At 49.4% G+C, this 12,500-nt stretch overlaps 1 protein-coding gene across 2 annotated transcripts in view; it reads right to left on the reverse strand.

Moving 5' to 3' along the window:
• atg7 (ATG7 autophagy related 7 homolog (S. cerevisiae)) overlaps nucleotides 1-12,500 on the reverse strand; it is a 98,760-nt gene that overhangs the window by 22,897 nt on the left and 63,363 nt on the right. For both annotated transcript variants that reach the window (XM_055869910.1, XM_055869911.1), the window contains exon 18: nucleotides 505-627. In XM_055869910.1, coding sequence (XP_055725885.1) covers nucleotides 505-627 — 123 coding nt within the window. The remainder of the gene's footprint in view (nucleotides 1-504; nucleotides 628-12,500) is intronic.

Raw genomic sequence — 12,500 nt, forward strand, 5'->3', positions numbered from 1 at the left:
GGGTGCGTGTCGGGGTGCGCGTCGGGGTGCGTGTCGGGGTGCGCGTCGGGGTGTGTGTCGGGGTGTGTGTCGGGGTGTGTGTCGGGGTGCGCGTCGGGGTGCGCGTCGGGGTGCGCGTCGGGGTGCGCGTCGGGGTGCGCGTCGGGGTGCGTGTCGGGGTGCGTGTCGGGGTGCGTGTCGGGGTGCGTGTCGGGGTGCGTGTCGGGGTGCGTGTCGGGGTGCGTGTCGGGGTGCGCGTCGGGGTGCGTGTCGGGGTGCGTGTCGGGGTGCGTGTCGAGGTGTGTGTCGGGGTGTGTGTCGAGGTGTGTGTCGGGGTGTGTGTCGAGGTGTGTGTCGGGGTGCGCGTCGGGGTGCGCGTCGGGGTGCGTGTCGGGGTGCGCGTCGGGGTGCGCGTCGGGGTGCGTGTCGGGGTGCGCGTCGGGGTGCGCGTCGGGGTGCGCGTCGGGGTGTGTGTCGGGGTGTGTGTCGGGGTGTGCGTCGGGGTGTGTGTCAGGGTGTGTGTACCTCTGCGTTCTGTGTCTCCTGGTGTAGCTGAGTCAAACCAGTCAGGTCCTCCAGGAAGGAGTGGGAGGAGTTAAACACCTTGGACAGGAAGTTGAAACCATCCTTCTCATAGCTGTCCAGGACCTAGAGTGTAAACAAAAACAACAGGGTCAACAACAATAACTATCATCAAACCCCTAAACAACACCATGATAGGGAGAGGGGAGGGGGACAAGGCTAGGGGAGGAGAGGGGAGGGGGACAAGGCTAGGGGAGGAGAGGGGAGGGGGACAAGGCTAGGGGAGGAGAGGGGAGGGGGACAAGGCTAGGGGAGGAGAGGGGAGGGGGACAAGGCTAGGGGAGGAGAGGGGAGGGGGACAAGGCTAGGGGAGGAGAGGGGAGGGGGACAAGGCTAGGGGAGGAGAGGGGAGGGGGACAAGGCTAGGGGAGGAGAGGGGAGGGGGACAAGGCTAGGGGAGGAGAGGGGAGGGGGACAAGGCTAGGGGAGGAGAGGGGAGGGGGACAAGGCTAGGGTCTGTAGTCTGGGGGACAAGGCTAGGGGAGGAGAGGGGAGGGGGACAAGGCTAGGGGAGGAGAGAGGAGGGGGACAAGGCTAGGGTCTGTAGTCTGGGGGACAAGGCTAGGGTCTGTAGTCTGGGGGACAAGGCTAGGGTCTGTAGTCTGGGGGACAAGGCTAGGGTCTGTAGTCTGGGGGACAAGGCTAGGGTCTGTAGTCTGGGGGACAAGGCTAGGGTCTGTAGTCTGGGGGACAAGGCTAGGGTCTGTAGTCTGGGGTCAGGGATAGCGTCTGGTTCCACTATAGCAGACAGACAGGGGTGTGTGACCCCCTCTCCTCCTCCCTGGTCTTTCAGACCCTTCGCTATCTATTGAGATAAAGTCACTCACTAATAACTCTGGCTCTGAGAATTATGGGAATGTGTGGCGTGGGCTTTAAGAGCCAAGAGAGTTTAAACACACACACAGATTTACTACACAACAGCGAGAGCCCGTCAGAACTTTTGATAAACTAGTCCCGTCTCCCGTAGCAACCCAGAAACAGGAGCGCCGGAGAGTTTACAAGATTTCTCCTGATGTTTTCCAGACCTGCTTTACACTAGCAGCCATGTGACTCTGTGTATATTTACATGGGCTGTGTGTGTGTGTGTGTGTGTGTGTGTGTGTGTGTGTGTGTGTGTGTGTGTGTGTGTGTGTGTGTGTGTGTGTGTGTGTACGTTGGCTCTGTGTGTGTGTATATGTACGTTGGCTGTGTGTGTGTGTATATGTACGTTGGCTGTGTTTGTATGTATGTAGTGTGTGTGTGTGTGTGTGTGTGTGTGTGTGTGTGTGTGTGTGTGTGTGTGTGTGTGTGTGTGTGTGTGTGTGTGTGTGTGTGTGTGTGTGTGTGTGTGTACGTTGGCTCTGTGTGTGTGTATATGTACGTTGGCTGTGTGTGTGTGTGTGTACGTTGGCTGTGTTTGTATGTATGTAGTGTGTGTGTGTGTGTGTGTGTGTGTGTGTGTGTGTGTGTGTGTGTGTGTGTGTGTGTGTGTGTGTGTGTGTGTGTGTGTGTGTGTGTGTGTGTGTGTGTGTGTGTGTGTGTGTGTGCGTAGTGTGTGTATGTGTATGCACGTTGGCTGTGTGTGTGTGTGTGTGTGTGCGTAGTGTGTGTATGTGTATGCACGTTGGCTGTGTGTGTGTCTGTGTATGTGTGTATGTAGTGTGTGTATGTACGTTGGCTGCGTGTGTGTGTGTGTGTGTGTGTGTGTGTGTGTGTGTGTGTGTGTGTGTGTGTGTGTGTGTGTGTGTGTGTGTGTGTGTGTGTGTGTGTGTGTGTGTGTGTGTGTGTGTACGTTGGCTGTGTTTGTGTGTGTGTTGGCTGTGTGTGTGTATATGTGTATATGTGTGTGTGTGTAGTGTGTGTGTGTGTGTGTATGTAGTGTGTATATGTGTGTGTGTGTGTGTAGTGTGTGTGTGTGTGTATGTAGCGTGTATCTGTGTGTGTGTGTGTGTGTAGTGTGTATATGTAGTGTGTCTGACATCTGGTTTGAATAAAGCTCTCTCTCCAGTCAGATGTGGTTCCGCCCACCACTTCTCATAACTTCCCTTCCATAACTCTTTCACTCTCACAGATAAAACTACGCTTTAACTCTTTAGAGGACTCACAGATAAAACTACGCTTTAACTCTTTAGAGGACTCACAGATAAAACTACGCCTTAACTCTTTAGAGGACTCACAGGTAAAACTACGTTTTAACTCTTTAGAGGACTCACAGATAAAACTACGCTTTACCTCTTTAGAGGACTCACAGATAAAACTACGCTTTAACTCTTTAGAGGACTCACAGATAAAACTACGCTTTACCTCTTTAGAGGACTCAAAGATAAAACTACGCTTTAACTCTTTAGAGGACTCACAGATAAAACTACGCTTTAACTCTTTCACTCTCACAGATAAAACTACGCTTTAACTCTTTAGAGGACTCACAGATAATAGATATATAAGAGAGACCTGGTCACTATGACAATAGTATGTCCAACCTGTGGACTGGTCACTATGACAACAGCATGTCCAACCTGTGGACTGGTCACTATGACAACAGTCAACAGCATGTCCAACCTGTGGACTGGTCACTATGACAACAGTATGTCCAACCTGTGGACTGGTCACTATGACAACAGTCAACAGCATGTCCAACCTGTGGACTGGTCACTATGACGACAGTCAATAGCATGTCCAACCTGTGGACTGGTCACTATGACAACAGTATGTCCAACCTGTGGACTGGTCACTATGACAACAGTCAACAGTATGTCCAACCTGTGGACTGGTCACTATGACAACAGTATGTCCAACCTGTGGACTGGTCACTATAACAACAGCATGTCCAACCTGTGGACTGGTCACTATGACAACAGTATGTCCAACCTGTGGACTGGTCACTATGACAACAGTATGTCCAACCTGTGGACTGGTCACTATAACAACAGTCAACAGTATGTCCAACCTGTGGACTGGTCACTATGACAACAGTATGTCCAACCTGTGGCCTGGTCACTATGACAACAGTATGTCCAACCTGTGGACTGGTCACTATGACAACAGTATGTCCAACCTGTGGACTGGTCACTATGACAACAGTCAACAGTATGTTCAACCTGTGGACTGGTCACTATGACAACAGTCAACAGTATGTTCAACCTGTGGACTGGTCACTATGACAACAGTCAACAGTATGTCCAACCTGTGGACTGGTCACTATAACAACAGTCAACAGTATGTCCAACCTGTGGACTGGTCACTATGACAACAGTATGTCCAACCTGTGGTCTGGTCACTATAACAACAGTATGTCCAACCTGTGGACTGGTCACTATGACAACAGTATGTCCAACCTGTGGTCTGGTCACTATAACAACAGTATGTCCAACCTGTGGACTGGTCACTATGACAACAGTATGTCCAACCTGTGGACTGGTCACTATGACAACAGTCAACAGCATGTCCAACCTGTGGACTGGTCACTATGACAACAGTATGTCCAACCTGTGGACTGGTCACTATGACAACAGTCAACAGTATGTCCAACCTGTGGACTGGTCACTATGACAACAGTCAACAGTATGTCCAACCTGTGGACTGGTCACTATGACAACAGTCAACAGTATGTCCAACCTGTGGACTGGTCACTATGACAACAGTATGTCCAACCTGTGGTCTGGTCACTATAACAACAGTATGTCCAACCTGTGGACTGGTCACTATAACAACAGTCAACAGCATGTCCAACCTGTGGACTGGTCACTATGACAACAGTATGTCCAACCTGTGGACTGGTCACTATAACAACAGTCAACAGTATGTCCAACCTGTGGACTGGTCACTATGACAACAGTCAACAGTATGTCCAACCTGTGGTCTGGTCACTATGACAACAGTATGTCCAACCTGTGGACTGGTCACTATGACAACAGTATGTCCAACCTGTGGACTGGTCACTATGACAACAGTCAACAGTATGTCCAACCTGTGGACTGGTCACTATGACAACAGTATGTCCAACCTGTGGTCTGGTCACTATGACAACAGTATGTCCAACCTGTGGACTGGTCACTATGACAACAGTCAACAGTATGTCCAACCTGTGGACTGGTCACTATAACAACAGTATGTCCAACCTGTGGACTGGTCACTATGACAACAGTCAACAGTATGTCCAACCTGTGGTCTGGTCACTATAACAACAGTATGTCCAACCTGTGGACTGGTCACTATAACAACAGTCAACAGTATGTCCAACCTGTGGACTGGTCACTATGACAACAGTCAACAGTATGTCCAACCTGTGGTCTGGTCACTATGACAACAGTATGTCCAACCTGTGGACTGGTCACTATGACAACAGCATGTCCAACCTGTGGACTGGTCACTATGACAACAGTCAACAGCATGTCCAACCTGTGGACTGGTCACTATGACAACAGTATGTCCAACCTGTGGACTGGTCACTATGACAACAGTCAACAGCATGTCCAACCTGTGGACTGGTCACTATGACAACAGTATGTCCAACCTGTGGACTGGTCACTATGACAACAGTCAACAGTATGTTCAACCTGTGGACTGGTCACTATAACAACAGTCAACAGTATGTCCAACCTGTGGACTGGTCACTATGACAACAGTATGTCCAACCTGTGATCTGGTCACTATGACAACAGTATGTTCAACCTGTGGACTGGTCACTATAACAACAGTCAACAGTATGTCCAACCTGTGGACTGGTCACTATGACAACAGTATGTCCAACCTGTGGACTGGTCACTATGACAACAGTATGTCCAACCTGTGATCTGGTCACTATGACAACAGTATGTCCAACCTGTGGACTGGTCATTTTAACGGTTAGTGAAGTACTGTATGTAGAGGTTTGGCAGAGCTTTGAGACAAAGCCACGTCAAGAAGACAATGAATTATTGTAGTTTGTGCATTCAGAATAAATGAGGGAGGAGAGGGGCCAGCCCTTAAATTGGCATGATATTTTCTGCCGAACACTTGTTTTGTTTCCATGGTGACCTGGCATTACAGACAGCTAACTGTAGCGAAGAGAGGAGAAGGAGGGAGGAGGAGAGGGAGAATAGAGGAAAAGAGAGAGAGGATAGAATAGAGGAGAGGAGAGGAGGCGAGAAGAGAGGAGAAGAGAAGAGAAGGGAGAATAGAGGAAAAGAGGGAGAGGAGAGAATAGAGGAGAGGAGGCGAGAAGAGAGGAGAAGAGAGGAGGAGAGAATAGAGGAGGAGAGGAGAGAGGAGGAGAGGAGAAAGGTGAGAGGGGAGGAGAGGAGAGAGAGAGGAAGTAGAGGAGGACAGGAAGAGGAGGAGAGGGAGATGAGGAGAGGGAGATGAGGAGAGGGAGATGAGGAGAGGGAGATGAGGAGAGGGAGATGAGGAGAGGGAGATGAGGAGAAAGGGAGATGAGGAGAGAGGGAGATGAGGAGAGAGGGAGATGAGGAGAGAGGGAGATGAGGAGAGAGGGAGATGAGGAGAGAGGAAGAGAGGAGAGAGGAAGAGAGGGGAGGAGAGAGAGAGGAAGTAGAGGAGGACAGGGAGATGAGGAGGACAGGGAGATGAGGAGAACAGGGAGATGAGGAGGACAGGGAGATGAGGAGAAAGGGAGATGAGGAGAAAGGGAGATGAGGAGAAAGGGAGATGAGGAGAAAGGGAGATGAGGAGAAAGGGAGATGAGGAGAAAGGGAGATGAGGAGAAAGGGAGATGAGGAGAAAGGGAGATGAGGAGAAAGGGAGATGAGGAGAAAGGGAGATGAGGAGAAAGGGAGATGAGGAGAAAGGGAGATGAGGAGAAAGGGAGATGAGGAGAAAGGGAGATGAGGAGAAAGGGAGATGAGGAGAAAGGGAGATGAGGAGAAAGGGAGATGAGGAGAAAGGGAGATGAGGAGAAAGGGAGATGAGGAGAGAGGGAGATGAGGAGAGAGGGAGATGAGGAGAAAGGGAGATGAGGAGAGAGGGAGATGAGGAGAAAGGGAGATGAGGAGAAAGGGAGATGAGGAGAAAGGGAGATGAGAGATTTATTCTCTATATCATTTGAAAAGTTGTGCATATTTTTTGGGATATTTAAAAAATAACAAAACATCTGTATTCCATGTGATGTAGAGCTACAGTCGAACAGGACCGTGTTGAGATCACTGAACATCTTCCTCTGGGACATAAGGAGACATTTCAAACCTTTTGGCGGTACTGGAAACTTAAAAAGGGTTCAAGATTTCTTTGATTTTGCTTCAAGCTTGTCTTTCTGTGGTAGATGTGAGAGGGTTTATGAACTCTGTATAACTACAAAGACTGCATTCAGTAAGAGAGAGAGAGACTAATTTAACTATTTGCACATCGTTACAACAATGTATATAGCCATGATATGACATTTAAAATGTCTATTCCTTTGGAACTTTTGTTTATTATCTATTTCACTTGCTTTTAACAATGTAAACATATTTTTCCCATGCCAACAGAGCTATTGAATTGAGAGCGAGAGAGATTATTAAACCAGGGTGGGAACTGGACAGAATACTGGACATTGAAGACACTGCGACAGCCTGTGTCAATCAGTACAAGTCTGGATGGTGAGTGGACCACAGACCTCACAACAACAGAGGGGTTTGATAACGGATTGAAGTATTTTAAACCAGATCCTAAATTGGGATGCTGAGTGTTATGTGGTAGTGCAGGGAAAACCTCCAACGTTTTCAGCAGACCTTTTACAGGGTCAAAGAGAGCACAGCAGGAGAAGTAGTCTAGGGGACTACTTGAAAAACTACAACAAAAGCAACAATAGTACTGTTTGTCCATTATGAGACACCGTAGCCAGTATACCACTTCCTCAACATTAGTCAGAATTAATCCAAGATAACTCAAGAAATATGTCAATGTTGACTTTTTTTTTTTTGCCAAGGAGACCTTAGTCACGCAATTTTACATCTAAGATGTTTGGTTAATATTATTATTATTACTCAACGGAGAGGAAAAAACCCTGCATGAAAACGAGTCGTCTCTCATTAAAATGACAACAAAGACTTGATTGAACAATTGGCCGCCAGCCGAACTCATGCACGCTGACACCTCTACAGTTAGTGTATTGCAACTTAAGGTAGCTAGGTGGGACAACGACATGTGACAGGAAGTCCACTTTTCCTCAATAAAGTAGCTATCAGCAAAATTAGAGCTAGTAAGATGGGGGGGGCCTTTTATTGTCTGCAGCACAAGGTGCACCTGTGTAATGATCGTGCTGTTTAATCAGCTTCTTGATATGCCACACCTGTCAGACGGATGGATTATCTTGGCAAAGGAGAAATTCTCACGAACTGGAATGTAAACACACTTGTGGACAACATTTGAGAGAAATAAGTTTTTTTGTGCGTTTGTAAAATTTCTGGGATCTTTTATTTCAGCACATGAAACACGGGACCAACACTTTACATGTTGAGTTCATATTTCTGTTGAAGAACTACAAAATAGTGATTTTGTCAGAGAGCATACAGAGCAGCAGCTCTATAGAGATGACTTGGAATGAACTTGTAAAAAAGTAACCAAATAAAACATATGTAATATACAAAACAACTGAAGTATTTGACATAATAAAAGTGAATTATTGGTTAATAAGTGATCAGCAGTAATGGGCAGTCACTACCATCAGGGGACTTTTTCTTTCATTATTATTATTTGTTGTAATTTGTATCCCCCCCCCCCCCCACACAATTTCGTGATTACAATCTTGTCTCATAGCTGCAACTCCCCAACGGGCTCGGGGGAGGCAAAGGTCGAGTCACGAGTCCTCTGAAACATGACCCACCAAGCCGTGCTTCTTAACACCCGCTCGCTTAACCCGGAAAGCACCAAAGTGTCGGAGGAAACACTGTACAGCTGACGACCGAAGTCAGCCTGCAGGTGCCCGGCCTGCCACAAGGAGTCGCTAGAGGGCGATGAGCCAAATAAAGCCTCACCGTCCCAAACCCTCCCCTAATCCGGAAGACGCTGAGCCTATTGTGCGCCGCTCTATGGGACTCCCGGTCACGGCCGGTTGGGATCAAACCCCAGGATGGATTGGCGCTCCAACACTGCTCTGCAGTGCCTTAGATCTGTCCCCAACCAAGGAGGTCCTACAGCAGCACCTAGATCTGTCCCCAACCAAGGAGGGTCTACAGCAGCACCTAGATCTGTCCCCAAGCAAGGAGGGCCTACAGCAACACCTAGATCTGTCCCCAACCAAGGAGGGTCTACAGCAGCACCTAGATCTGTCCCCAACCAAGGAGGGCCTACAGCAACACCTAGATCTGTCCCCAACCAAGGAGGGTCTACAGCAGCACCTAGATCTGTCCCCAACCAAGGAGGGCCTACAGCAACACCTAGATCTGTCCCCAACCAAGGAGGGTCTACAGCAGCACCTAGATCTGTCCCCAACCAAGGAGGGTCTACAGCAGCACCTAGATCTGTCCCCAACCAAGGAGGACCTACAGCAGCACCTAGATCTGTCCCCAACCAAGGAGGACCCACAGCAGCACCTAGATCTGTCCCCAACCAAGGAGGGTCTACAGCAGCACCTAGATCTGTCCCCAACCAAGGAGGTCCTACAGCAGCACCTAGATCTGTCCCCAACCAAGGAGGTCCTACAGCAGCACCTAGATCTGTCCCCAACCAAGGAGGGTCTACAGCAGCACCTAGATCTGTCCCCAACCAAGGAGGGCCTACAGCAGCACCTAGATCTGTCCCCAACCAAGGAGGACCTAAAGTAGCACCTAGATCTGTCCCCAACCAAGGAGGACCTACAGCAGCACCTAGATATGTCCCCAACCAAGGAGGGTCTACAGCAGCACCTAGATCTGTCCCCAACCAAGGAGGGTCTACAGCAGCACCTAGATCTGTCCCCAACCAAGGAGGACCTACAGCAGCACCTAGATCTGTCCCCAACCAAGGAGGACCTACAGCAGCACCTAGATCTGTCCCCAACCAAGGAGGGTCTACAGCAGCACCTAGATCTGTCCCCGACCAAGGAGGGTCTACAGCAGCACCTAGATCTGTCCCCGACCAAGGAGGGTCTACAGCAGCACCTAGATCTGTCCCCAACCAAGGAGGGTCTACAGCAGCACCTAGATCTGTCCCCAACCAAGGAGGGCCTACAGCAGCACCTAGATCTGTCCCCAACCAAGGAGGGTCTACAGCAGCACCTAGATCTGTCCCCAACCAAGGAGGTCCTACAGCAGCACCTAGATCTGTCCCCAACCAAGGAGGGCCTACAGCAGCACCTAGATCTGTCCCCAACCAAGGAGGGTCTACAGCAGCACCTAGATCTGTCCCCAACCAAGGAGGGTCTACAGCAGCACCTAGATCTGTCCCCAACCAAGGAGGGTCTACAGCAGCACCTAGATCTGTCCCCAACCAAGGAGGGTCTACAGCAGCACCTAGATCTGTCCCCAACCAAGGAGGGTCTACAGCAGCACCTAGATCTGTCCCCAACCAAGGAGGGTCTACAGCAGCACCTAGATCTGTCCCCAACCAAGGAGGTCCTACAGCGATCTGAGAGACAAGGCAAGCAGGGCCTAATATGCCATCAAAAGGAACATAACACTCAGCATCCCAATTAGGATCTGGTTTAAAATACTTCAATAAGTTATCAAACCCATTTCCCTCTGTTGTTGTGAGGTCTGTGGTCCACTCACCAACAAATTCACACAATGGGACAAACATTGAGAGTCAGCATGCAGAATTCTGAAAAAAATATACAACTCAAAACCACAGAGACTTAAGACTATACCGTACTTCTCAAAATCCAGAAAAGAACTGTTCAATTCTACAACCACCTAAAAGGAAGATGGTCACACATTACACCACAAAGCCCTGTTCACAAACAGACCCCTCAGAGCCCTCACCTACAGAGAGATGAACCTGGAGAAGAGTCCCCACCTACAGAGAGATGAACCTGGAGAAGAGTCCCCACCTACAGAGAGATGAACCTGGAGAAGAGTCCCCACCTACAGAGAGATGAACCTGGAGAAGAGTCCCCACCTACAGAGAGATGAACCTGGAGAAGAGTCCCCACCTACAGAGAGATGAACCTGGAGAAGAGTCCCCACCTACAGAGAGATGAACCTGGAGAAGAGTCCCCACCTACAGAGAGATGAACCTGGAGAAGAGTCCCCACCTACAGAGAGATGAACCTGGAGAAGAGTCCCCACCTACAGAGAGATGAACCTGGAGAAGAGTCCCCACCTACAGAGAGATGAACCTGGAGAAGAGTCCCCACCTACAGAGAGATGAACCTGGAGAAGAGTCCCCACCTACAGAGAGATGAACCTGGAGAAGAGTCCCCACCTACAGAGAGATGAACCTGGAGAAGAGTCCCCACCTACAGAGAGATGAACCTGGAGAAGAGTCCCCACCTACAGAGAGATGAACCTGGAGAAGAGTCCCCACCTACAGAGAGATGAACCTGGAGAAGAGTCCCCACCTACAGAGAGATGAACCTGGAGAAGAGTCCCCACCTACAGAGAGATGAACCTGGAGAAGAGTCCCCACCTACAGAGAGATGAACCTGGAGAAGAGTCCCCACCTACAGAGAGATGAACCTGGAGAAGAGTCTCCTCAGCCAGCTGGTTCTGAGACTCTGTTCACAAACACAAACAGACCCCTCACCTACAGAGAGATGAACCTGGAGAAGAGTCTCCTCAGCCAGCTGGTTCTGGGGCTCTGTTCACAAACACAAACAGACCCCACAGAGCCCTCACCTACAGAGAGATGAACCTGGAGAAGAGTCCCCTCAGCCAGCTGGTTCTGGGGCTCTGTTCACAAACACAAACAGACCCCTCAGAGCCCTCACCTACAGAGAGATGAACCTGGAGAAGAGTCTCCTCAGCCAGCTGGTTCTGGGACTCTGTTCACAAACACAAACAGACCCCTCAGAGCCCTCACCTACAGAGAGATGAACCTGGAGAAGAGTCTCCTCAGCCAGCTGGTTCTGAGACTCTGTTCACAAACACAAACAGACCCCTCACCTACAGAGAGATGAACCTGGAGAAGAGTCTCCTCAGCCAGCTGGTTCTGGGGCTCTGTTCACAAACACAAACAGACCCCACAGAGCCCTCACCTACAGAGAGATGAACCTGGAGAAGAGTCCCCTCAGCCAGCTGGTTCTGGGGCTCTGTTCACAAACACAAACAGACCCCTCAGAGCCCTCACCTACAGAGAGATGAACCTGGAGAAGAGTCTCCTCAGCCAGCTGGTTCTGAGACTCTGTTCACAAACACAAACAGACCCCTCACCTACAGAGAGATGAACCTGGAGAAGAGTCTCCTCAGCCAGCTGGTTCTGGGGCTCTGTTCACAAACACAAACAGACCCCTCAGAGTCCTCACCTACAGAGAGATGAACCTGGAGAAGAGTCCCCTCAGCCAGCTGGTTCTGGGGCTCTGTTCACAAACACAAACAGACCCCTCAGAGTCCTCACCTACAGAGAGATGAACCTGGAGAAGAGTCTCCTCAGCCAGCTGGTTCTGGGGCTCTGTTCACAAACACAAACAGACCCCTCAGAGCCCTCACCTACAGAGAGATGAACCTGGAGAAGAGTCCCCACCTACAGAGAGATGAACCTGGAGAAGAGTCTCCTCAGCCAGCTGGTTCTGGGGCTCTGTTCACAAACACAAACAGACCCCACAGAGCCCCAAGTCCAGCAACACAATTAGAACCAACCAAATTATGAGAAAGCAAAGACAAAACATTTTCATACTACAACTAAAAAAACGGTTCAAAGATGATAATAACACTTTACATATCTATATTTTTTTTTAACTTTGAGTGCAATATTTACTGTTAATTTCTAAAAGTTTTTAGTTGATGTTGTTAAATTTGTTTCTTATCACTTTTGTTTCTTATTTTTCCACTTGCTTTGGCAATATATAATATAAAACATGTTTCCCAATAAAGCCCCTTTGAATTGAAAGAAGAGAGAAGGTGTGAGAGAGA

Source organism: Salvelinus fontinalis, chromosome 18 (genome assembly GCF_029448725.1).
Source record: "Salvelinus fontinalis isolate EN_2023a chromosome 18, ASM2944872v1, whole genome shotgun sequence".
Taxonomy (NCBI): domain Eukaryota; kingdom Metazoa; phylum Chordata; class Actinopteri; order Salmoniformes; family Salmonidae; genus Salvelinus; species Salvelinus fontinalis.